The sequence below is a fragment of the Amblyraja radiata genome, chromosome 13 (assembly GCF_010909765.2).
Source record: "Amblyraja radiata isolate CabotCenter1 chromosome 13, sAmbRad1.1.pri, whole genome shotgun sequence".
NCBI classification, from domain to species: domain Eukaryota; kingdom Metazoa; phylum Chordata; class Chondrichthyes; order Rajiformes; family Rajidae; genus Amblyraja; species Amblyraja radiata.
The window spans coordinates 29514927-29538954 of record NC_045968.1 but is presented as its reverse complement, the minus strand read 5'-3'; the positions used below and the strand labels follow the sequence as shown (position 1 = coordinate 29538954).

At 43.2% G+C, this 24028-nt stretch overlaps 1 protein-coding gene across 5 annotated transcripts in view; it reads left to right on the top strand.

Moving 5' to 3' along the window:
* Positions 1–9597, top strand: part of ubxn7 (UBX domain protein 7) — a 69467-nt gene extending 59870 nt beyond the window's left edge. For 4 of the 5 annotated variants that reach the window (XM_033031545.1, XM_033031544.1, XM_033031543.1 and 1 more), the window contains 4 exons: positions 1388–1515; positions 1773–2175; positions 3720–3799; positions 6820–9597. In XM_033031545.1, the coding sequence (XP_032887436.1) occupies positions 1388–1515; positions 1773–2175; positions 3720–3799; positions 6820–6981 (773 nt within the window). In that variant the 3' untranslated portion in view covers positions 6982–9597. Of the gene's footprint in view, positions 1–1387; positions 1516–1772; positions 2176–3719; positions 3800–4048; positions 4941–6819 lie in introns of those variants that run through there. The other variant, XM_033031546.1, reaches the window with a different exon arrangement.
* The last annotated feature ends 14431 nt before the right edge of the window (positions 9598–24028 follow it).

Sequence of the window (24028 nt, the reverse complement as noted above, 5' to 3'; positions counted from 1 at the left end):
ATTAAATTATTTAAGAGGAATTCATTAAGATTAGCATCAGGATTACCAAGTGTCACATTGCCGATATTAGATGGCCATTATTCATATGCAACCCTGAACAGTACATGTTTAACTTTCCCGACAAAAAATATTTCAAGGAAATTAGACAAACTCCTTCAACTCCTTACTGTTGGGTCATGTGCAGCCCTGATGAAGATTACAAATAAAAATTGGTCAAGTAAGGTTCACTGAACTTGGCGATAATTGAATTAAATTTGAGAGGTATTGAGTTTGGGTGTTTGGCTTTAATTTGTTTTTGAGTAATTCTAACGATTGCTGAATCATCATAGGAAAGATGAAAGTCATATAGTGTCAACAATTGGTTGAACAAGCACAATTGGTTGAACAAGCACAATAGATTTGAATAAATATAAAGTGTAGGAAGGGACTGCAGATGCTGGTTTACACTGAAGAAACACAAAAGTTGTATAAGTTCAGTCACTGAGTATATTCAAAAAAGGAATTCAATTGATTCTTCAGTGTAAAGGGAATCAAGGGACCTAGCAGACTCAAGAATATTGAGCTGAGTTAGATCAGCACTGATCCAGCAGATGCAGGGGACTGAATGACCTACTGCTGCTTCTATTTTATTTATGTTCTTAAATGCTGGTTGATATTTATTAAATAAAATATGTTTCTTTAAGTGAAATTTAAGTAGATGTCTAAAATTTGAAAGGATAGTATGTTAAATTTTGGACATCCATTATTGTCTAAATGGTTTGTGAAGAGCGAGAAGTAATCCAACTATACATAATGTGAAAATTGAGTGTTCTCAATCATTGGCAGGAGACATTTTTAAAACCCAGGTTTCTTTTGCCCAGCACCATACCTTCTCCCCAGCCTATGGGTAAATGTTGTTAGTCCAAGAGAGAAACATGCAGAAACAAGCCTTTCGGCCCAGCGAGTTGATGCCGACCATCATCAGCCCATTTCTCCATATCCTACACATCCTTTTTTTTTTTTTAATCTGCCCATATTCCCATCAATTACCCTCCCCCCCCCACCACACACACACACACACACACACACACACACACACACACACACACACACACACACACACACACACACACACACACACACACATTCTACCCTCAGACTGATTTAACCTAGTAATCCATAGGTCTTTGGGATATGGGGGAAGCCCGAGTGCCTGGGGAAACTCTGGTTGGTTATAAGGACAATGTGCAAACTCCTCACATACAGTACCAGAGATCAGGATTGAACCCATATCTCTGGTGTTGTGTGACAGTGGATCTACTCCTCTTTGTAAAGTTTGGAAAATAAAATTAGTCTGAATTTGCATTTCACCAATTTCTCTTCCCTCCCCACCCCAAACCCTCTTTAGGTCAAAAATTAGTTGAATGGCGTAACTTGGACGTGAATTCGTTCCTGGAGCAGGTGACGGGATTTTTAACAGAGCACGGGCTGTTAGATGGACTCTCCTGTAGCCCACCAAAGAAACGTCTACGCTCAGTAAGTGTGCAAAAGTACAAGTGTAACCTGGGTATCTGTGTGCCAAAGGCACTGCAGTCAATCAGCATCTTGTTGTTGGACTCGTGGTTCAGAAAAGGTTCAAAAGTGAAATATTTCAGACAAAGAGAGTGCTATTTTTTGTGGGATTTGGAAAAGAAGCACTTTCTGTCCATCAGAATTTTGTAGGAAATAATATTCTTAAACATTTTTGGAACCATTATATGATAGTCATTTATTTCTTGTTTCTCTTCCTTTAGGAGAGCTTAATTGATGCAAGCGAAGATAGCCAGCTAGAAGCAGCAATTAAGGCTTCTTTACAAGAAACACACTACGAGTCGTCAAGCCCTGAGAATGAGGATCAGTCGGATGAGGAATCAGAGGCCGAAGCTTTTTCAGACAGCGAAGGATTCATCTCCATCAATGGATCCGACGATGAAAGAGAAGAGGAAAGTACCACAAAAAAAAAGCAAATGCCCCGCAAGGAGCTGAGCAGTAAACAAACACGTGTAGAATTAACTGAAAGAACTGAGACAGGAAAAGGAACTAGTTTGGAGTTTTCCTGCAAGGACAGGTCTGAGAAAATTCGGTCAGGGGCAGATGCAGAAACATCAACAAAGCAGCAAGAGATAGAAGATGCAACAGTCTATTTTGATAACAGTGGTAAGGATATTTTCCTGATTTCTCATAAATATATGCCTAAACTCTGGAGAACAGGTTTTTAATTTTTTTGGAACTTAAATATTATTGTACAATTTAAACAAATTCTTAAAAAGGATGTGGGTATCACTGGGAAGGCCAACATTTTATTTCCCATCCTTTTTGTTAAGGGAGTGGTAAGTTGTCACCTTGAACTGAAGTTTTTCTGAAGATGATATTGTCAGTGTTCTTGGCTAGTGAGTTCCAGTGTTTGGACTCTATGACCATGAAGTGGTGACACTATCTTTCCAAATAAATATAGTGTGAAAATTGACGGTAAATTTTTAGGTGGTATTTTTTCTACGCTCATTGTGATCATATTTTCTTGCAAAAGTTGTAGGCTTGGAGCTTGATGAGTGGAGTAGCCCAGCCAAGTTTTAAAGGCCATTTTATAGGTTGTACCCACTTCAGCTGGTGCACCGGTGACTGAGGGATGAATGTTTGGGATGGTGAATGGAATACTTTTTCCTGGATGGTGACAAGCTTGAAAGTTTTTGGAATTGCACTGAAGCCAAGCATTAATGATTTCTTCAAATGATAATGAATCATGCAGTTTTTAACAATAATTCACTCAATATCTACTTACTAACCTTAAAAGGAAAGAATGAAATATTGCTCGACTTAAGTTGAGGATTTATATAATTGATAATGCTTCAGGACTCTTTGTTGCTAGTGGTCCGTGTACACAGACTCACACCCTTTCTCGCTCTCCCCTACATCCAGCTTTACCCCATTTAGAATATACAGTAAACCCTTGTTTTTACGGATCTCTTTATAATGGATTTCGATTATAGCAGACTGACCTACCAGTCTTCACTGCCTGGCTCGGCTGCCGACACCACCCCTGCTGCTCTCACCACCACCCCGACTGCTCCGGGGTCATGCCTGCCGCCATCACACCGCCGCAGTCACCACTACTGCAGCCGCCATTACTACCACCACCGCTGCTGTGACTACCACAGTCACCATCGCCACCACCACTGCTGCCTCAGTCACAGCCGCCGCCTCCACCATTGAACTGCTGCATTCACCACACCAATGCAGTCACTGCCGCTGTGCCTGCTGCCACTGCACCACCACAGTCACCACTGCTGACGCAACCACCACTGCATCCATCACCACTGTCGCCGCCACCACAAACGCCACCACTGCTCCCTCAAACACCACTGCCTACATCACTGCAATCACTGTCGCAGTCATCAATGCCATTACTGCTGCCGCTCCCACTGCTGCCATTTGATTTTGTTCAGTCATTGTTTCTATTGTAGATGAAGAGGAACACAGAAGGCTCACCACATTTAGAAGTAAACGGTCCGCAGGTCTTTATTGATGACAAGGTTGCATATGATGTTGTGCATGTTCCTGAAGTTCATTTGACACGTTCAGGGTGAAAGTAGCAAATATGACTTGATACTGGCCAAGTAAATCACTACGTAAACTGAATGACACTATTATTATAGCATGGAGTAATGAATAAAATATATTGGTGTGATGTTATATTCAAACAGGACCAAAAGCAAGTCTGATGCTGCGATATCCGAATGGGCAAAGGGAACAGATTGCACTTCCAGCTCAAGCAAAACTACTGGTTTGTAATTTACTTTATCATGTACCTATATTGGAGATGAGTAGCAGTGCAATGTAAAAATATTTATACCAGTTGAACTCTTAAGACATTTTTAATTGATTTGGTCCTTGCTGTGATGATTTGTGATGGTGTCTGGGTTTGGAAGTGACTTGCTCTAATCGCAAGGGCATCCTGTCATCTCTTTCAGACAATGGAATATACAAAGCTTTGAGTTTTAACCTCATCTGTTTGGACCTGTTTCCTTTTTAGAGGTTACAATGGCCAAATTACATCCTAATTTAAAGCCAACAGTTTGATTGAGAGGAACGATAAATTTTGAGAATAAACTTGCAAGAAACATAAAAGTGGACAATAAAAGCTTCCAGAAATATGTAAAAAGAACCAGATTAATGAAGGTAAATATAGATCACTTATAGTCAGAAGTGGCAAAGGGGAACAAAGAAATGACAGAGCATTTAAACATAATTTTGTTCTATTTTAAGGATGAGGGTGCAACGTTTTCTTGAAATGTTAGGGAACTGAAATTCTAATGAAATGGCAAAATTAGAAATCAGCATTAGTTTAAAAAATATGCTGAATAAATTAATGGGACTTAATTGTCTAGAGAACGATGATCTGTGCCTAGGACCAAACCAGATACCAAATTCTATAGCTTGTTGGTCTGATGCTGTAGATTGGAAAATGGCAAAGATAACCTCACTGTTTAAGAATGGGAGCAAAAAATACAGGGGACCTAATGACCAGTTACTTTAATGTCACCAGTGGGGAAAAAACACTACAGTTTGTAATAAAATCTGTGATCACATGATACATGGAAAATATCAACAGGGTTGAACAAAACCAATATGGATTTAGAAACGGGGCAGCTTGTATTTGGTTGAAGTAATAAGGGAGATGCAGTGGGTGTGGTGTATTTGGAGAACACATTTGAAGGCCCATATAAGAACATAACATTGAATCTAGAACAGCACCGCACAGGGACAGGCCTTCAGCCGCAATGACAGTGCTGAACGTGACGCCAAGTTAAACCAATCTCCTCTGCCTGCATCTGATCTGTATCCCTTCATTCCCTGCATATCAATTTACCTATCCAAACCTTCCAAAATGCCACTATCCTCCCCCTCCACCACCCCGGCAGCATATTCCAGGCATTATACCAGTATGTGCAAATAAAAAACTTGTCCTGCACATCTCCTTTAAACTGCCCTTGAAGCTATTTTGGGTGGTGCAGTGGCACAGCTGAAGAGTTGCTGCCTTGCAGCACCAGAGACCTGAGTTTGATCCAGACTACGGATACTGTGCATGGAATTTGTATGTTCTCCCTGTTACCATGTGGGTTTCCTCCGAGTGTTCTAGTTTCCTCTTACATTCCAAAAACGCGTGAGTTTATAGGTTAATTGGCTGCTGTAAATTGTCCACAGAGTGTAGGATAGAACTAGTGTATGGGGCAATCGTTGGTCGGCGCGGACTCGGCGGGCCCAAGAGCCTGTTTCCACACTATCTCTAAACTAAACTATAGTCTTTAGTTTCTGATATCTAGTCTTTGAAATTTCCATCCTGGGAAAAACATTCTGTTTGTTTTCCCTATCGACATCTCCCATAATTTTATATACTTCTATCAGGTTTTTCCTCAGCCTCTGATACCCCTGTAGAAAACAATCCAAGTTTGGAGTTGGTACACAAAATTAAACCAGTTAGAATTGGGGGTAATATACTTGCATAGAAATAAAGAATAGGAATAAATGGGACTTTCTTGCAGTGTCGGGCTGTGATAAGGGGTGTCATAGTTATCAGTGCTTGGACACCAGCAATTCACAATATACATGAATGATTTCTTTGAGAAAATAAACTGTAATAATTAAAATGTTTTGATGGCATGAAAGTGGTTGTGAGGAGGATACATTCCCTGGTGATTTAGACAAGTTCAGTGAATGGGGCAAGTGCATAGCAGTTCACTTTTCCCCATAGAGCTTCCATTTCTAAAGGAATGTAACTGTTGCCAATTTGGTTATTTCTTGCTTCTTTAGTATTATAACAATTGTAATAGCAATGGAAAACTATTACCACTCTTTCCCAGAAAATTCTAGGTGATCTGATTTTACATAATCATTTATGCAGATATAAGAATCCTAAGGAATTTGTTGGGTTTTATCTTGAGAATATTTGTTCCTCTGCTAGAGAAATCTGCTCTCCTCCAGGAACACAATCGTGCTATTGGGGCATTCAGGGGAGTGATTGAAAGAAATGTTTTCACTCAAGGCTGAGAGTTTTTTTGAATTCTGACCTAAAGGCAATAAATACTCTGCTGGAAAGAACTGCAGATGTTGGTTTAAATCGAAGGTATACACAAAATGCTGGAGTAAATCAGCGGGACAGGCAGCATCTCTGGAGAGAAGGAATGGGTGACATTTTGGGTCGAGACCGTTCTTCAGAGTAGTCTGAAGAAGGGTCTTGACCCAAAACATCACCCAATCTCTCCTGTAAAACTTAGTTGTATAAATTCAATTTGGAAATGAATTGATCTTTGGAAACTAAGCGATTGCAGGAGCTTGAAGGAAGCGCAGGAAAGGAGTTAACATAGAAAATGTGATTGATGACACGGGACCAAACCAAAGATGTGCAAGTTTGTGGGTTAATTGGTTTCTATAAAAATCATCCCTAGTATGTTGAATAGAACTAGTGTACGGGAGATCACTGGTTGGTGTGGACTCGTTGGGCCAAAGGGCCTGTTTCCACACAATTAAACCATGGACGGAGTAGGCATGACGACGGCTGCTACTGCTGAAAACCTGAGCTTGAGTTGAAATGAGAGGTAGAGATGTCAATGTTTCCCTCAGCGATAAATATGAATGCTGCCTTGATTGGACAAAGGTTGCCCCATTATTTTTTATTTTAAAATTGAAGATTGCAAAGTTGCCATGTTGATTACCACATTCAGCCAGCATAATGGAGATGGATATGGTGCTGAGCAAACTCTCCTATTCCCCTGTGTAATCCCTTTTGCCTTCTATCTCTCTCAGGCACTGGTGAAACACATCCAGTCGAAGGGATACCCAAATGAGCGGTTTGAGCTGGTCACCAACTTTCCACGCAGGAAGCTTTCCCACCTGGACTATGAAATTACACTGCAGGACGCTGGACTGTGCCCTCAGGAAACTGTCTTTGTTCAGGAGAGGAATTAACTTGGGAGTGCATAATATTTTATACAAATGTTGCAAGATCTGGTTTGTTGGTGATAACCTGGCTTCAACCTGAACAAAGAGAACCATGTATTTTCATCTTTTTACTGGACCTACTGAGACCAACAACATGAAGAAATTTTGAGATCCACACTCAATTCTTAATACTTTTTGATTCCCAAAAGAAGAACCCTTTTTACTGGACCAGAGAACACTTGATTTTTTTTGTTTTTCATTAAGTATCCATCATTCTTTGCTTGACACGTTACATTTGGCTGTGCCAGGCATCAGCATTGTTTGTATTTCCCCCCTACAACTGATGGCTTTGGCAATGTTTCAAATTGCCATAACCAAAATCTACAAGGGCCTCGCTTTTTGACTACTAGGAGGAAGCTTTTCCCTCATCAAGTCCAGTTGACTACACAAAATGCTGGAGAAATAGAAAATGGTCTGGGAAGTGATCGATTGTCATCTGAAAAGACTTGACTTTGTCTCTTGGTAGTGTTACTCATTTAGGCTGTAAGTACGTGGTAGGAATTTGGTATTGATCACTATGATGCATTCTCAGTTGCCCTAATGTCTTCAAACAGCCCAGCTCAAGCCTATGTTAAAATGCATGACCTTGCATTATGGGCAGAGAGGTTTGCAGCACAGTGTGGTAATAATCTGATGGGTCTAATGTGCCAGGTCTAGAGCTACCAACTTTACTTCAGTCTGCACTTTTGGAGCGCACGTTGCCATGAAAGAAGGTCAACATAGTTCCTGAACAAGCTCTACAGGGATCCAAGACAATCTAGCCCATCTGGCTAAAGCAGCGAGTCATGTGAATACATGGTCGTTCCCTGACCTTACGCTATAAGAGTGTGATTTCTAAGGTTCATTCTGAGGGATTCTACACAGTTCATTATTCCATGTAGAGTTGAGAATTGAGTGATTGTGCTCATCGTCAAACTTCAGGGATTGGACCGAGTCCCAGACAAGAATTTATTTGCAATCCTGCTTCTGTGACGTTAAAAACTTGTGGGATTATACAAAGCAGCCCACAATAAGTTTCTGGCATGAAGATCCGATGAGAAGTTTGACTGGCAGATCCAGGATCCTTAATGGTGAACGTTGGAGATGAGAGGCCTGCACATTATGAAAGGTTCGAAATGCCGTCGAGCCCCAGGGGTTGTGTTAAGGGTTTGGTAATGATGCATGGCTGATGCACAGTTTTTGGAGTTCAAAGAACTATGTATATCTCTACCACAGGGTATTACCACGATAAGAGTGAACTACAATAGTGTGTCCTGCTTGGAATCATCAGTATTTTGTCGCCGTATTCAGACTGGTGCTCGATATTCAGAGGAGGGGGGAATTTGGCACAGTAAATTGATAATACAGCATTTGGAAAACTGATACCAACAGTTAGTACACTGTACGGTTCTGTGGGTGCTGGTATGTACACAGTAAGAGCATGAATCACATTGAAAACTGTGTGTGTGTGTGTGTGGGGGGGTTTTGGATGGTTGACGTTGGATTATTGTTTGGAACAGTTGGTACCCATTGGGTGGGAGGGGAGGCTGAGCCCAGCAGGGGCTTCGGATGGTGGGGGTGGGTGGGTTAACATTAGAATTGGGCCATTTAAGGGAAGGTTGACCAATGAGAACGGAAGAGTGTCAGATAACTGTAAAGTAAAAGAGTGTAACTGACCTAGAAAAAATAACTGGGAAAAGCTCAGTCTCTTTGGAAAAGAGCCATGTTGGAAATGGACTGTTACTATGTCTAATTGGCTATGGTGAGCATTGTTTCATAGCAGTACAATTCCCTTATCCATGTTTTTCTGCCAATTAAGGTTTTTGATCCCTATAGTTATGGACCAAGAATCTTGTCAGCAGAGGCTATTAACATTCCAAGCTCTGTGAAAGGAGTAACTTGGCAATTAAAGAAGGTATTCATTGATGAAATAATGTCCAAAAATAGCCACTTTCAAGTCCACCGACTGGATAGAGAAATTGTTGAGTCTACATATAAACACACTGGTGATATTGTGACTGGAAAAGAGAGATCATAAATTCATATAATTGCAATTGTTTGGATTCTGGTCGTTTTTTTAAAGTCCACTAACTTTCTGCATTTAATTTAATCATCAAATATGTGATCTGATCCATAATCTCCATCTTAATCCTATGGGAATGTGTGGAGAAAAAGTTACAATGGGGAAATTGATGAGAACTGGGGCTGCTCTGTGAGCTAGCATGGACTAAGTGGATCAAGGTGGCATCCTCCGGTGTTAAAGAAATATGGTCAGTGGCTAAGCAATGCAGATCAATGCTATGAAACATTGCTGCACCCTGGTTCTGCAATCAATTCTTCAACCAATTCTCCATAAACTGTTAAATCATGTCAGATTACTACTTGTTTTTAATACAACTTCAGTTATTCGGTTTTTGAAATGTGAATTTATACATCCAAATTGATTTTGTAGATTGCCTGAATAAGATCATTGAAGATTAGGCAGTTCATACATATCTGACCAAGTGAAACAGTAAACTGAATAATTTGAATATTGCAGGATTGCATCAACCAGTGTCACATTTTGTAAACCTCAATCAATAAAATTTATAGTTTGCTTTTTAACAATTGCTTAGGTGAACTTTGTTGAATCTCCATTTTCAAAAGGTTGTGGATGTCATCCTGCCCTTGGGTTAACGGGGGCAGTTGGAGCAAGACGAAACAACAACAAAAACTAGGACAATTTGTGGGTGAGAGTACAAACAAAGATTGGATGGTTGGTCTGAAGAAGGATCGCACCCCAAAATATCACCTCTCCATGCACTCGCTGCCTGACCCGCCGAGTTAGTCCAACACTCTGTCCTTTTGTGGGTAGTTGGTGTTGGGTTGTTGTTTGGAACAGTTGGAAGGGGGGGGGGAGAGAGAGAGAGAGAAGAGGGTGTTTTAACAGTAGGATTGGATCATCAAAGAATATCAATAATAAATTATTTGTAGCACAACTTTGTCTCATGCATCACAACCCCTCCCCCCCCCCCCGCTCTGCAACTGAAAACTAACATTCTCTCCTATTATTTCTATCTAAGGGTCAATGGCTTTTAATATTAACTGTTTCTCTCCCCACAGACACTACATGATCTCATATGCAGCATTTCTTTTTAAAAATCAAAAAATAATCAGACCTTCAGTATCTGCAAATTTTGCATTTCAGGTAAGGTGATAATGGGGCAGGCAACCAAAAACTTGTTTATGGAATGCCTTAGTGGGGAGAGTGGTAGGGTGAGGGGATTAATAAGGAAATATTACTATCAATTTATCATGATTGCAATTAACGTAGCAATTACAAGCGGGAATCCCCGGGATCAGATCTGAAAGTTGTAGGACTGGATGAGATTGCAGAAATAACTCTCATATATACAGGAATAGGTCCTGGAAGGTTTTTGAAATAAAGAATTGAGAACATAAAATCAAAACCTTATTTTATCTTGGGCATGCATGGGTGACCAGGATACTACAAGTCATGACACAGGCAGAATAATTCGGCGACTAGAATAGGACATGGCAAGCTGGTCAGGAATACACTGCGTGCTAGAGGAACTCAGCGGGTCGGGTAATATCTGAGAGGGAATGGGCAGGTGGCACTTCAGGTTGGATCCGTTCTTCAGACTTATTAGGGTAGGGGGAGAAATGTGGGGGGAGGGCAAGACAAAACCAGGCAAGTGATAGGAGGATGAATACAGATGAGGGGGGTTTGATTAGCAGAATAAGTGACAGGAGAACAAAAGGTGTTGGATAGGAGAGAAGAGAGAAATATAAAGCCAGAGGAAAGGATATAGGTGAAAAGGTGGATGAAAGGGCAGTCAGAGACTCGGGATGGGAGATGAGTTTACCAAGGAAGGGAAAGGAGTTGGGATAGTGGGAGAAATGGGTGTGCACCAGGATGGGTGGCCACAGGAAGGAGAGGGGTTGCGGGGGGTATTGAACTTTGTGCCTGGCCATTCTCTTCATTTTGTGCCTCCGATGTGGCCTTCTTTACATTGGCTAGACTGAATGCAGATAGAGGACTGTTTCACCGAACAATTGCCCTCTGTCCCCACACATCCATCCAGGGTCCTTCCAGGTGAGCAAGAGATTCACAAGCACCTCCACTAACCTCATCTACTCCATTTGGTGTTCCCGATGTGACCTGTACATTGGCGAGACCAAGCATAGACTCAGCGACCATTTTGCCGAACTCTTGCACTTGATCCAACAGGGCAAACTGAATCTCCCAGTTGCTAACTTTTTAACTCCCATTCCTATGCTGACATTTCTGTCCTGGGCCTCCTCAATTGTCAGAGTGAGGCCACACGCAAACTGGGGGAATGGCACCTTGGGCAGCCTATAACCCAATGGTATGAACATAGAATTCTCTGATTTTAGGTAAACAATTGCAATCCCCTCTCTCTTTTCTGTATCCTCTGGACCCACCCTGCTCCACTGCACACACCCATTTCACCCATTCTCTTCCCCCTCCAAGTCACCTTGTTTGTTTCCCTTCCATTGAACGCTCATCTCCCATCCTCAAGCCCCTTTCCCCTTTCATTGCCCTTACCCTGTCCGCTTCCACCTACTATGCCCTCCATAATGTTTGGGACAAAGACCCATCATTTATTTATTTGCCTCTGTACTCAACAATTTGAGATTTGTAATAGAAAAAAATTATGTGGTTAAAGTGCACAATGTCAGATTTTATTAAAGGGTATTTTTATACATTTTGGTTTCACCATGTAGAAATTACAGCTGTGTTTATACATAGTCTCCCTCCCCCCCCCCCCCCCCCCCCCCCCCATTTCAGGGCACCATAATGTTTGGGACACATGGCTTTGCAGGTGTTTGTAATTGCTCAATTGTGTTTAATTGCCTCCTTCATGCAGGTAAAAGAGAGCTCTCAGCACCTAATCTTTACTCCAGTCTTTCCATCACCTTTGGAAATTTTATTGCTGTTTATCATCATAAGGACCAAAGTTGTGCCAATGAAAGTCAAAGAAGGTATTATGAGACTGAGAAACAAGAATAAAATTATTAGAGACATCAGACAAACCTTAAGCTTCCCAAAATCAATTGTTTGGAACATCATTAAGAAGAAAGAGAGCACTGGTGAGCTTACTAATCGCAAATGGGACTGGCAGGCCAAGGAAGACCTCCACAGCTGATGACAGAAGAATTCTCTCTATAAATAAAGAAAAATCCCCAAACACCTGTCCAACAGATCGGAAACACTCTTCAGGAGTCGGGTGTGGATTTGTCAATGACCACTGTCTGCAGAAGACTTCATGAACAAAAATACAGTGGCTACACTGCAAGATGCAAACCACTGGTTAGTTGCAAAAATAGAATGGCCAGGTTACAGTTTGCCACGGAGTACTTAAAAGAGCAACCACAGTCCTGGAAAAGGGTCTTGTGGACAGATGAGACAAAGATTAAATTATCCGTGATGGCAGAAGCAAAGTATGGAGGAGAGAAGGAACTGCCCAAGATCCAAAGCATACCACCTCATGTGTGAAACACGGTGGTGGGAGTGTTATGGCCTGGGCATGTATGACTGCTGAAGGAACTGGCTCACTTATCTTCATTGATGATATAGTTGCTGATGGTAGTAGCATAATGAATTCTGAAGTGTAGACACATCCTATCTGCTCAAGTTCAAACAAATGCCTCAAAACTCATTGGCTGGCAGTTCATTCTACAGCAAGCTAATGATCCCAAATATACCGCTGAAGCAACAAAAGAGTTTTTCAAAGCTAAGAAACGAAATTCTTGAGTGGCCAAGTCAATCACCCGATCTGAACCCAATTGAGCATGCCTTTTATATGCTGAAGAGAAAACTGAAGGGGACTAGCCCCCAAAACAAGCATAAGCTAAAGATGGCAGGACTTTCTGGGACTCCTGGGATGGCAGGACTTTCATATGAAGAAAGACTGGATAGACTCGGCTTGTACACGCTAGAATTTAGAAGATTGAGGGGGGATCTTATAGAAACTTACAAAATTCTTAAGGGGTTGGACAGGCTAGATGCAGGAAGATTATTCCCGATGTTGGGGAAGTCCAGAACTAGGGGTCACAGTTTAAGGATAAGAGGGAAGTCTTTTAGGACCGAGATGAGAAAATCATTTTTTACACAGAGAGTGATGAATCTGTGGAATTCTCTGCCACAGAAGGTAGTTGAGGCCAGTTCATTGGCTATATTTAAGAGGGAGTTAGATGTGGCCCTTGTGGCTAAAGGGATCAGGGGGTATGGAGAAAAGGCAGTCAAAGTCAAAGTAGTCTTTATTGTCATTCAGACCTTGAGGTCTGAACGAAATATCGTTGCCTTGCAGTCCTACATATAGTAAAAAATGACAAACACACAAAAAACACAAATTAACATCCACCACAGTGAGTTGAATACTCCTCACTGTGATGGAAGGCAAAAGTCTTAAGTCTCCCTCTGCGCCGAGGCGATCCAGGCTTCGGATGTTGTGACCCCACCGGGTGATGGTAAGTAATGTCAGTCCCGCGGCTGAATCCAAGCTCCGCGAACGGGCCGGTTCAACCTCGCGGCCCGGGGTGGTCGAAGCCGCCGAAGCTGCGTCCCTCCAGTCCAGAGGACGCAGCAGTTGTCGCGGGAGCTCCGGAGAAGAGGTCACCAACCTGGGACCTGCGCGCTCCCGACGATGTCGTCCACCGGGCCCACGTCCAATCCTCCGAGGTCGGATCGCTGCTGCCGCTGCCTCTGCCCGCTCCGAGGTCTGGTGGCTGCTGCTGCTGCCGCTGCCCGCTCTGAGGTCGGGTCGCCGCTGCCCCAGCTCCGAGGCCGCCAGCTCCGCTATTAGGCTTCGGCGCAGACGGAGACGGGGGATACGACAAGAGAAGTCGCATCCCCCCGAAATAAGAGACGAAAAACATGTTTTCTCCCCCCACCCACACACATACACAATAAACCAAAAATGAACTAAAACAGAACAAAAGAACAACACAAAAAGGAAAAAAAAAACAGACGGACTGCAGGCGAGCCGCAGCTGCTAAGGCAGCGCCGCCATCTTGAATGAGATACTGAGTTGGATGATCAGCCATGATCATATTGAATGGCGGTGCAGGCTCGAAGGGTCAAATGGCCTACTCCTGCACCTATTTTCTATGTTTCTATGGCTGCAATGCAGGCCTGGCAGAGCATCAACAGAGAAGACACCCAACAACTGGTGATGTCCATGACTCACGGACTTCGAGCAGTCATTGCATGCAAAGGATATGCAACAACATACTAAATATGACTACTTTCATTGACATGACATTGCTGTGTCCCAAACATTATGGTGCCCTGAAATAGGGAACTATTTATAAACACTGCTGTAATTCCTACATGGTGAAACCAAAATGTATAAAAATTGCCTTTATTAAAATCTGACAATGTGTACCTTAACCACATGTGATTTTTTTTTTCCTATTACAAATCTCAAATTGTGGAATACAGAGGCAAATAAATAAACGATGGGTCTTTGTCCCAAACATTATGGAGGGCACTGTATATCCCTTCCTCTTTCACTCTTAACTAATATTAACTAGAAATGAATGGTGTTGGTTGTGATATGAATGTGTATTGAGAAGCTAATCTGGCCATGCACGAAACAATTTTGAAATGCTCCGTTTCAACTGCACCTGGTTAGTGACCATGGAATGAAGTTTAGGTCGAGGGTCAATGGTTTCTGTGATGGGAAATTTAGTTCAGTTTAGTTGATTGTCATGTGTACCGAGGTACAGTGAAAAACTTTTGTTGTGTGCTATCAGCAGAAAGACAAAACATGATTACAATCGAGCCATACAGCATACAGTATATTTACAGTGCAGTACAAGCGAACAACGTTTAGTGCAAGGTAAACCTCGCAAAGTCTGATCAAGAAAAGTTCGTGGGTCACCAAAGAGGTAGATAGTAGTTCAGCACCGATCTCTGGTTTTAGGATGATTCAGTGGCCCGATAACAAGTCCCTGAATCTATAGGTGTGCGTTTTCACACTTCTATATGTTTTGCCTCATGGGAGAGGGGAGAAGACAGAGTAGCCTGGGTGCGACTCGTCCTTGACTGCTGCTGATTTTGCCGAGGCAGCGGAGGTATAAATGGAGTTCCTGCTTGATCTTCCCGAAATTAATTCAGCAATCTCGGACCAGTGGGGAGATGGTGAGCGTGGGCTGTTAGACTTGGGCGTGAGGCTGTTTTTTTTCCCCCTTTTAAGTGGTTTTGCTGAGGGGTGACGTGTAGAAGACAAAGATGCAGAATCCATACTAGATTCCTCCGGGGTGGGGAATGGTGAGGGGATGTGGGCATGGGAGCCGTTGTAGTTGATTCTATGGGAATTGGAGCAAAACAAAGTCTGAAGAAAGGTCCCGGCCCGAAATGTCGTCTGTCTATTTTCTCCACAGATGCTGGCTGACCCGCGGAGTTCCTCCAGCAGTTTTTCTTTTGCTCGAGATCCCAGCATCTCTTGTGTCTTTCAAGGGGGGAGATTGAAATTGAGCAAGTGCGTGCGCAGCCAGTCTAACAAGAATGGAGAAACTGCGATTCGTGTCAAAGGTTGCAGGCAGCTTGAGATGGAGGAAGGGCGAGGAGATAAATTACTTCAGTCAAATCATTATGATTCAGCAACAGCTATATCAGTGTAGGAAAGAACTCCAGGTGCTGGTTTAAATCCAAGGTAGACACAAAATGCTGGAGTAACTCAGTGGGACGGATAGCATCGCTGGAGAGAAGGAAGGGGTGACGTTTTGGGTCGAGACCCTTCAGATTTTCAAAGCTATAACCAGTGTTGTGAAGAGTTTGAAACCTTGCTGGAGGAACACAAACGTGAAGTACCCAGAACGATAGATTCCATCGAGGGAAGATAATAGGAAAACATGGCGGTAGTGAATGCAATGGATGTGTTTTGCATCAATAAACTCGCACTTGACCAGCGACTGGTTTAGTGTACATTTAACATATAAATATTCCCCGCGGCAGGGCAAGAAAATCTGAAAATCAAGAAAACTAGAGAAATATTTTAAGAACCTTGTGGTGTCCGGTTATTTGGTACAAGATTTTAACACGAATTATGGGAGCACAGATAATCTGAAAGAGAGCGCCATATCGCTGTCGCCTTATTCAGAAATAGACACACCGTGGTGGAGTACCTCAGCGGGACAGGCAGCATGGAATGGGTTTCGCGTGGAGACTTCTTCAGACCCTGCCTTCTTTTTCTGGACGCCTCCTGCCGCTGGATAAAAGATAGTTCTGCATAGATGAATGCTAAATATCTTAATTTGTGAATGGTCTGGAATCTGTATCCATGGCACACCATGCACATATCCTGCCTCCTATTTGCCATTTTAACTACTTTCAGGGTGAACGTAATGAAGCGTCAAATTCGTAGAACTTCTATCACGTTGGTGACCTCTCAAAAATATTTAAACTAGTCTTAAGGTAGAGACAAAAATGCTGGAGAAACTCAGCGGGTGAGGCAGCATCTGTAAAGCGAAGGAATAGGTGGCGTTTCGGGTCGAGACCCTTCGCTCCAAAGGTGCTGCCTCACCCGCTGAGTTTCTCCAGCATTTTTGTCTACCTTCGATTTTTCCAGCATCTGCAGTTCTTTCTTAAACTAATCTTAAAGTCAGTCTTCCTGTGGATCAACCTGTTCTGGTGACTCTCAATCCCCTGGGCTTTTACACCTATTCTGTCTGACGTGGGAGAACTTGTATATCTTCCATGCTGGAGGTCAGTTTCTGAATTCGATGTATTTTGAAGTTTAATCCAGTCTCTGAAATCTCATCACTACCATGTTCTTGAAATGTGCTAATCCTTAACTTTAAAAAAATCACCGAATCGAAATGTCTTCAATTTTATTAGTTTAAATGTTTCTTTTCGGTGTCGTAGTCAACCCCTTCCCATATTAGGAAGACTAATTACCAAGCCTTTGTATCATGGTCGCCGCTAATATTACAGCGGCTGGTTAAGAAACCCTCTCTGGACAGTTTGATCTTGCATAAGTGACCGCGCACGGAGCGGATGTAGGGGGAGGTTATATGGTCCCCTGATCTTGTTAAATGTCACCGATGACGATCCCACGGGTGTTAAAGACTGCGTTGACCCGCTGCTCATCTGCAAGTCATAGACGGGTTGGTAGAGGAGGTGTCACCAGCGCTTCAACGACCTCCAGAGCTCTCGCCTAATCTGAGCCCCCGCCGCCGCACAGTGAGAGACAGAGAGTGCTTTGAACAGGAGAACATTCAGGCGACATCCATCGGGAAAGAGAAAGTTGTGGGGGCAACGCGGGATGGGCGCTGGCCGTTGCGCTCGAATTATTGGAGTAACCCTCATTCCTCTGGCTCTCATCTCCATGACGGCCAGTCTCATGTTACTCTTCCCAAATGGAGAAATTGGCTACTTAATCAACCAGCACATTGGCCAGAGAACTTTGATTCAGGCCGGACTGTGGGGCAGTGGACTCCTGGTAAGACCACCCAACTTTCATGGGTGGGTGAGAAAGTGGGATCCGGTTCAAGGAATGGGAGGGCATGATGCTGGTCTCAAATGTGCAGGAGTAAGCCAATGTGAGTTGATTAGTTGAAGCCCGCATCAAATCTTGCTGAGGATAGTTACTTTTATAACGGCGTGTCCCAGAATTGGAACACAGTTGTATCTCTCGCTGCCTCTGTGCTACACAGATAACTGCACCGGCTTTCCAACGCCACAAAGAGGCCAGAGGAAGGTTGAAGGGGACAGAAGGGAAAGAGAGTGGAAGAGGAAAGAGAGAAATGGGAGCATCCAGGTGAGGCATCGGGCAGTATGCGGGAAAGAGGGGGGGGGGTGGAAATTCGTTATCTAAAATTGGAAAATGTTATATTAATATCGTTATAATACCGAATACAATAGATGATTCGTCGACCACCCCTCTGCCGGCACAGGTACTGCCCGTCCCGCTAGTTCCTCCAGATTCCAGCCTCTACTGACGGGCGTGTCTTCATATAAAGAATGCGCCTTTCATCCCGGCCTTGACGGGAAGCGAGACACTCTCCCCAGTGGACTCGCCGCCGAGGTGGACGGTGCGGCCTTTCAGCGGGATAGGGTGAAAGCAGGGGAGGATTTCGCGCAGGGCGAACAAAATTTGGTTTGTGCTCATTTCCTTTAATATTCTCAGGTCTTCGTGGCTGCTCTACACATGAACGCTGCCGCTGCTGGCGACGGCTGCTGCTGCTTTTGCAGAAGCCCCAGGCTTAAGGTAAGCGGTGCTTGACCCTCCGATCTTACAATAGACAATAGGTGCAGGACTAGGCCATTTGGTCCTTCGAGCAAGCACTGCCATTCACTGTGATCATGGCTGATCATCCTCAATCACCACCCCGTCCCTGCCTTCTCTCCATATCCCTCGACTCCGCTATCTTTAAGAGCTCCATCTAACTCTTGAAAGCGTCCAGAGAATCGGAGTCCACTGCCTTCTGAGGCAGAATATTCTACAGATTCACAACTCTCTGGGTGAAAACTTGTTCCTCATCTCCGTTCTAAATGGCCTATCCCTTATTCTTAAACTGTGCCCCTAATTCTGCACTCCCCCAACATCGGGAGCATGTTTCCTGCAACTAGCGTGTCCAATCCCTTACTAATCTGAGATGTTTCAATCAGATTGCCTCTCATCCTTCTAAATTACAGTGTATAGGGTGATTTCACCAAAGGTCAAATGAGCGTAGATCCCCACTCACGTGACCGCAAAATTTAACTGGAGGACATATGTCACTTCCGGTACATGTTAGTGAATGGGAAAACACGCACTTACACACCCGTTAAAAACATGGAAAACGGCCGATTATTGAGCTGACATTTTCTGTGCTAGTCGGGGTGACCGTGAAGCACAGCGACCTAAATTTTCACTCCAAAAAAAAAGATAGAAAGTAAGATAAATTCAAGAGGGAGTTGAAGGTGCAAAAAGAGCGGAAGTGCTTAGCAGACATTTGCCGTGGAGATTTAAAGATCCAAAATATCGGGAATTATCGCGTTTGCTCGCTGCATTTCATCAAAAGTAAGGCATTATTGACTTTTTATCTTTATTCATTTGTTATATGAAAAGTTTTAAAAGTGAAAAATCTGTCATTAAAATTGCAAAATCGAGGAGAATTTCCTGCTATTGATTTGCGCTAATTATGCTGATATCTCGGTTTGGTGGCGTGTCTGATTGAAAGTCCAGGAACCTGAGTTTGGAGTTGCCTGGCCGCCTGTTACCGAGCCCTGGGGCGGTGTCATCTCCCTCTCATCTCTACACCTCTAATGTGTGTGTGACCAGCCTTGCTCGCCCGACTCCCCTGCTGGGAATTCTGCGTGTGTGGAATAAACCCTAGACTGTGTCAGTGAGGGGTTGTTTACATTGGCATTGGGGACGGGGGGGAAGATGCCAGACAGACAGTCCCACTGCAGAGTACATACAGCCCTGTAGTCTGAGTCCGGCCACCGCCGCGGCTCTCACTCAACTCACGCTGAAAGATCTCGCCAGTCCTTTGGCTCGCTTCCACCGCCCTCGCTGCAACAACCAACTCACTCTGGGCGTTTTTGTCCGGTGCTCTGGTATCACCCGCCCGGCAGCCTCACATACAGAGCGACAACTGACATTCTTCACCATCCCTCAGGTTCCTGGACTTTCAATCAGACACGCCACCCAACCGAGATATCAGCATAATTAGTGCAAATCAATAGCAGGGAATTCTCCTCGATTTAGCAATTTTAATGACAGATTTTTCACTTTTAAAACTTTTCATATAACAAATGAATAAAGATAAAAAGTCAATAATGCCTTACTTTTGATGAAATGCAGCGAGCAAACGCGATAATTCCCGATATTTTGGATCTTTAAATCTCCACGGCAAATGTCTGCTAAGAACTTCCGCTCTTTTTGCACCTTCAACTCCCTCTTGAATTTATCTTACTTTCTATCTTTTTTTTGGACTGAAAATTTAGGTCGCTGTGCTTCACGGTCACCCTGACTGGCACAGAAAATGTCAGCTCAATAATCGGCCGTTTTCCATGTTTTTAACGGGTGTGAAAGTGCGTGTTTTCCCATTCACTAACATGTACCGGAAGTGTCATATGTCCTCCAGTTAAATTTTGCGGTTACGTGAGTGGGGATCTACGCCTATAGGGTGATTTCACGAAAGGTCACTGGAGCGTAGCTCCGCACCCTTGTGACCGAAATTTTTAACTGGGGGACAAGCGTCACTTCCGGTACATGCTAGTGAATGGGAAAACACGCACTTTCACACCCGTTAAAAACATCGAAAACGGCCAGTTTTTGAGCTGCAATTTACTGAGCCAGTCGGGGTGATCGTGAGGCACAGCTACCTAAATTTACAGTAAAAAAAAAAGATAGAAACTATGGTAAATACAAGAGGGAGCTGAAGGGGCAAAATAAGCGTAAGTTGATAGCGGACATTTTTCGTGGAGATTTAAAGATCCAAAATATCGGGAATTATCGCGTTTGCTCGCTGCATTTCATCAAAAGTAAGGCATTATTGACTTTGCTATCTTTATTCATTTGTTAGATGAAAAGTATTAAAAGTTAGAAATCCTGCAGTAAAATTGCAAAATCGCCCATGGTTCTCGGGTGGGTTTTAACATGCAAAATGAACACGCTTCTGAAGCTACATTCACCATTTAAATATCCGTGAATCATAAATGCGTCTTGAAATTTGACAAAATCAGGACATTTTTTGGCTAATAATAAAATGTCCTGATTTTGTCAAATTAACAGCTGAGAATTATGCCATTCCTTAGCTTGCATCTGAGTAAAATTTATTTCAAGACGCATTTATGATTCACGGATATTTAAATGGTAAATGGAGCTTCAGAAGCATTTTCATTTTGCATGTTAAAACCCACCCGAGAACCATGGGCGATTTTGCAATTTTACTGAAGGATTTCTAACTTTTAATACTTTTCATCTAACAAATGAATAAAGATAACAAAGCCAATAATGCCTTACTTTTGATGAAATGCAGCGAGCAAACGTGATAATTCCCGATATTTTGGATCTTTAAATCTCCACGAAAAATGTCCGCTATCAACTTCCGCTTATTTTGCCCCTTCAGCTCCCTCTTGTATTTACCTTAGTTTCTATCTTTTTTTTTAACTGTAATTTAGGTAGCTGTGCCTCACGGTCACCCCCACTGGCTCAGTAAATTGCAGCTCAAAACCTGGCCGTTTTCGATGTTTTTAACGGGTGTGAAAGTGCGTGTTTTCCCATTCACTAACATAGAAACATAGAAATTAGGTGCAGGAGTAGGCCATTCGGCCCTTCGAGCCTGCACCGCCATTCAATATGATCATGGCTGATCATCCAACTCAGTATCCCGTACCTGCCTTCTCTCCATACCCTCTGATCCCCTTAGCCACAAGGGCCACATCTAACTCCCTCTTAAATATAGCCAATGAACTGGCCTCGACTACCCTCTGTGGCAGAGAGTTCCAGAGATTCACCACTCTCTGTGTGATAAATGTTCTTCTCATCTCGGTTTTAAAGGATTTCCCCCTTATCCTTAAGCTGTGACCCCTTGTCCTGGACTTCCCCAACATCGGGAGCAATCTTCCTGCATCTAGCCTGTCCAACCCCTTAAGAATTTTACAAAGGAAGAATTTCATTGTCCTATACAGGGACACATGACAATAAACTCACTTGAACTTGAACTTGAACTTGAGATCCCCTCTCAATCTCCTAAATTCTAGAGAGTATAAACCAAGTCTATCCAGTCTTTCTTCATAAGACAGTCCTGACATCCCAGGAATCAGTCTGGTGAACCTTCTCTGCACTCCCTCTATGGCAATAATGTCCTTCCTCAGATTTGGAGACCAAAACTGTATGCAATACTCCAGGTGTGGTCTCACCAAGACCCTGTACAACTGCAGTAGAACCTCCCTGCTCCTATACTCAAATCCTTTTGCTATGAAAGCTAACATACCATTCGCTTTCTTCACTGCCTGCTGCACCTGCATGCCCACTTTCAATGACTGGTGTACCATGACACCCAGGTCTCGCTGCATCTCCCCTTTTCCTAGTCGGCCACCATTTAGATAATAGTCTGCTTTCCTGTTTTTGCCACCAAAATGGATAACCTCACATTTATCCACATTATACTGCATCTGCCAAACATTTGCCCACTCACCCAGCCTATCCAAGTCACCTTACAGTCTCCTAGCATCCTCCTCACAGCTAACCCTGCCCCCCAGCTTAGTGTCATCCGCAAACTTGGAGATATTGCCTTCAATTCCCTCATCCAGATCATTAATATATATTGTAAATAGCTGGGGTCCCAGCACTGAGCCTTGCGGTACCCCACTAGTCACTGCCTGCCATTGTGAAAAGGACCCGTTTACTCCTATTCTTTGCTTCCTGTTTGCCAGCCAGTTCTCTATCCACATCAATACTGAACCCCCAATGCCGTGTGCTTTAAGTTTGTATACTAATCTCTTATGTGGGACCTTGTCGAAAGCCTTCTGGAAGTCCAGATACACCACATCCACTGGTTCTCCCCTATCCACGCTACTAGTTACATCCTCGAAAAATTCTATAAGATTCGTCAGACATGATTTACCTTTTGTAAATCCAATGATTTCACCACTTTCCAAATGTGCTGCTATCCCATCTTTAATAACTGACTCTAGCAGTTTCCCCACTACCAATGTTAGACTAACTGGTCTGTAATTCCCCGTTTTCTCTCTCCCTCCCTTCTTAAAAAGTGGGGTTACGTTTGCTACCCGCCAATCCTCAGGAACTACTCCAGAATCTAAAGAGTTTTGAAAGATTATTACTAATGCATCCACTATTTCTGGAGCTACTTCCTTAAGTACTCTGGGATGCAGCCTATCTGGCCCTGGGGATTTATCGGCCTTTAATCCATTCAATTTACCCAACACCACTTCCCGGCTAACCTGGATTTCACTCAATTCCTCCAACTCCTTTGACCCGCGGTCCCCTGCTATTTCCCGCAGATTATTTATGTCTTCCTTAGTGAAGACGGAACCAAAGTAGTTATTCAATTGGTCCGCCATATCCTTGTTCCCCATGATCAACTCACCTGTTTCTGACTGCAAGGGACCTACATTTGTTTTAATTAATCTCTTTCTTTTCACATATCTATAAAATCTTTTGCAGTCAGTTTTTATGTTCCCTGCCAGTTTTCTTTCATAATCTATTTTTCCTTTCCTAATTAAGCCCTTTGTCCTCCTCTGCTGGTCTCTGAATTTCTCCCAGTCCTCCGATATGCTGCTTTTTCTGGCTAATTTGTACGCATCATCCTTCGCTTTGATACTATCCCTGATTTCCCTTGTTATCCACGGGTGCACTACCTTCCCTGATTTATTCTTTTGCCAAACTGGGATGAACAATTTTTGTAGTTCATCCATGCAGTCTTTAAATGTCTTCCATTGCATATCCACCGTCAACCCTTTTAGAATTAATTGCCAGTCAATCTTGGCCAATTCACGTCTCATACCCTCAAAGTTACCTTTCTTTAAGTTCAGAACCATTGTTTCTGAATTAACAATGTCACTCTCCATCCTAATGAAGAACTCAACCATATTATGGTCACTCTTTCCCAAGGGGGCACGTACAACAAGGCTGCTAACTAACCCTTCCTCATTACTCAATACCCAGTCTAAAATAGCCTGCTCTCTCGTTGGTTCCTCTACATGTACCGGAAGTGACGCTTGTCCCCCAGTTAAAAATTTCGGTCACGTGGGTGCGTGTAAAGAGTTCTAGTCACACACCGTATCTTTACTACTTCTTTATTCAAACTACACACATAGACTGCTTCTCATAGCTGTTCGTGGTCTGTCACCGAAGCTAGAGAGAGAGAGAGAGAGAGAGAGGTGGGGAGGTTACAATTATACTAGTGATATGGGGAGTGGTTTAGTAGTGATGAAGTCATTATGTTAAAGGCACATGCACAACCCTCTACATCCTTCCCCTTGGAAACGAAACAAAACAGCGATGACAGGGCGACCACGATTCATGCGCTAGTGGCAATTTAACAACAG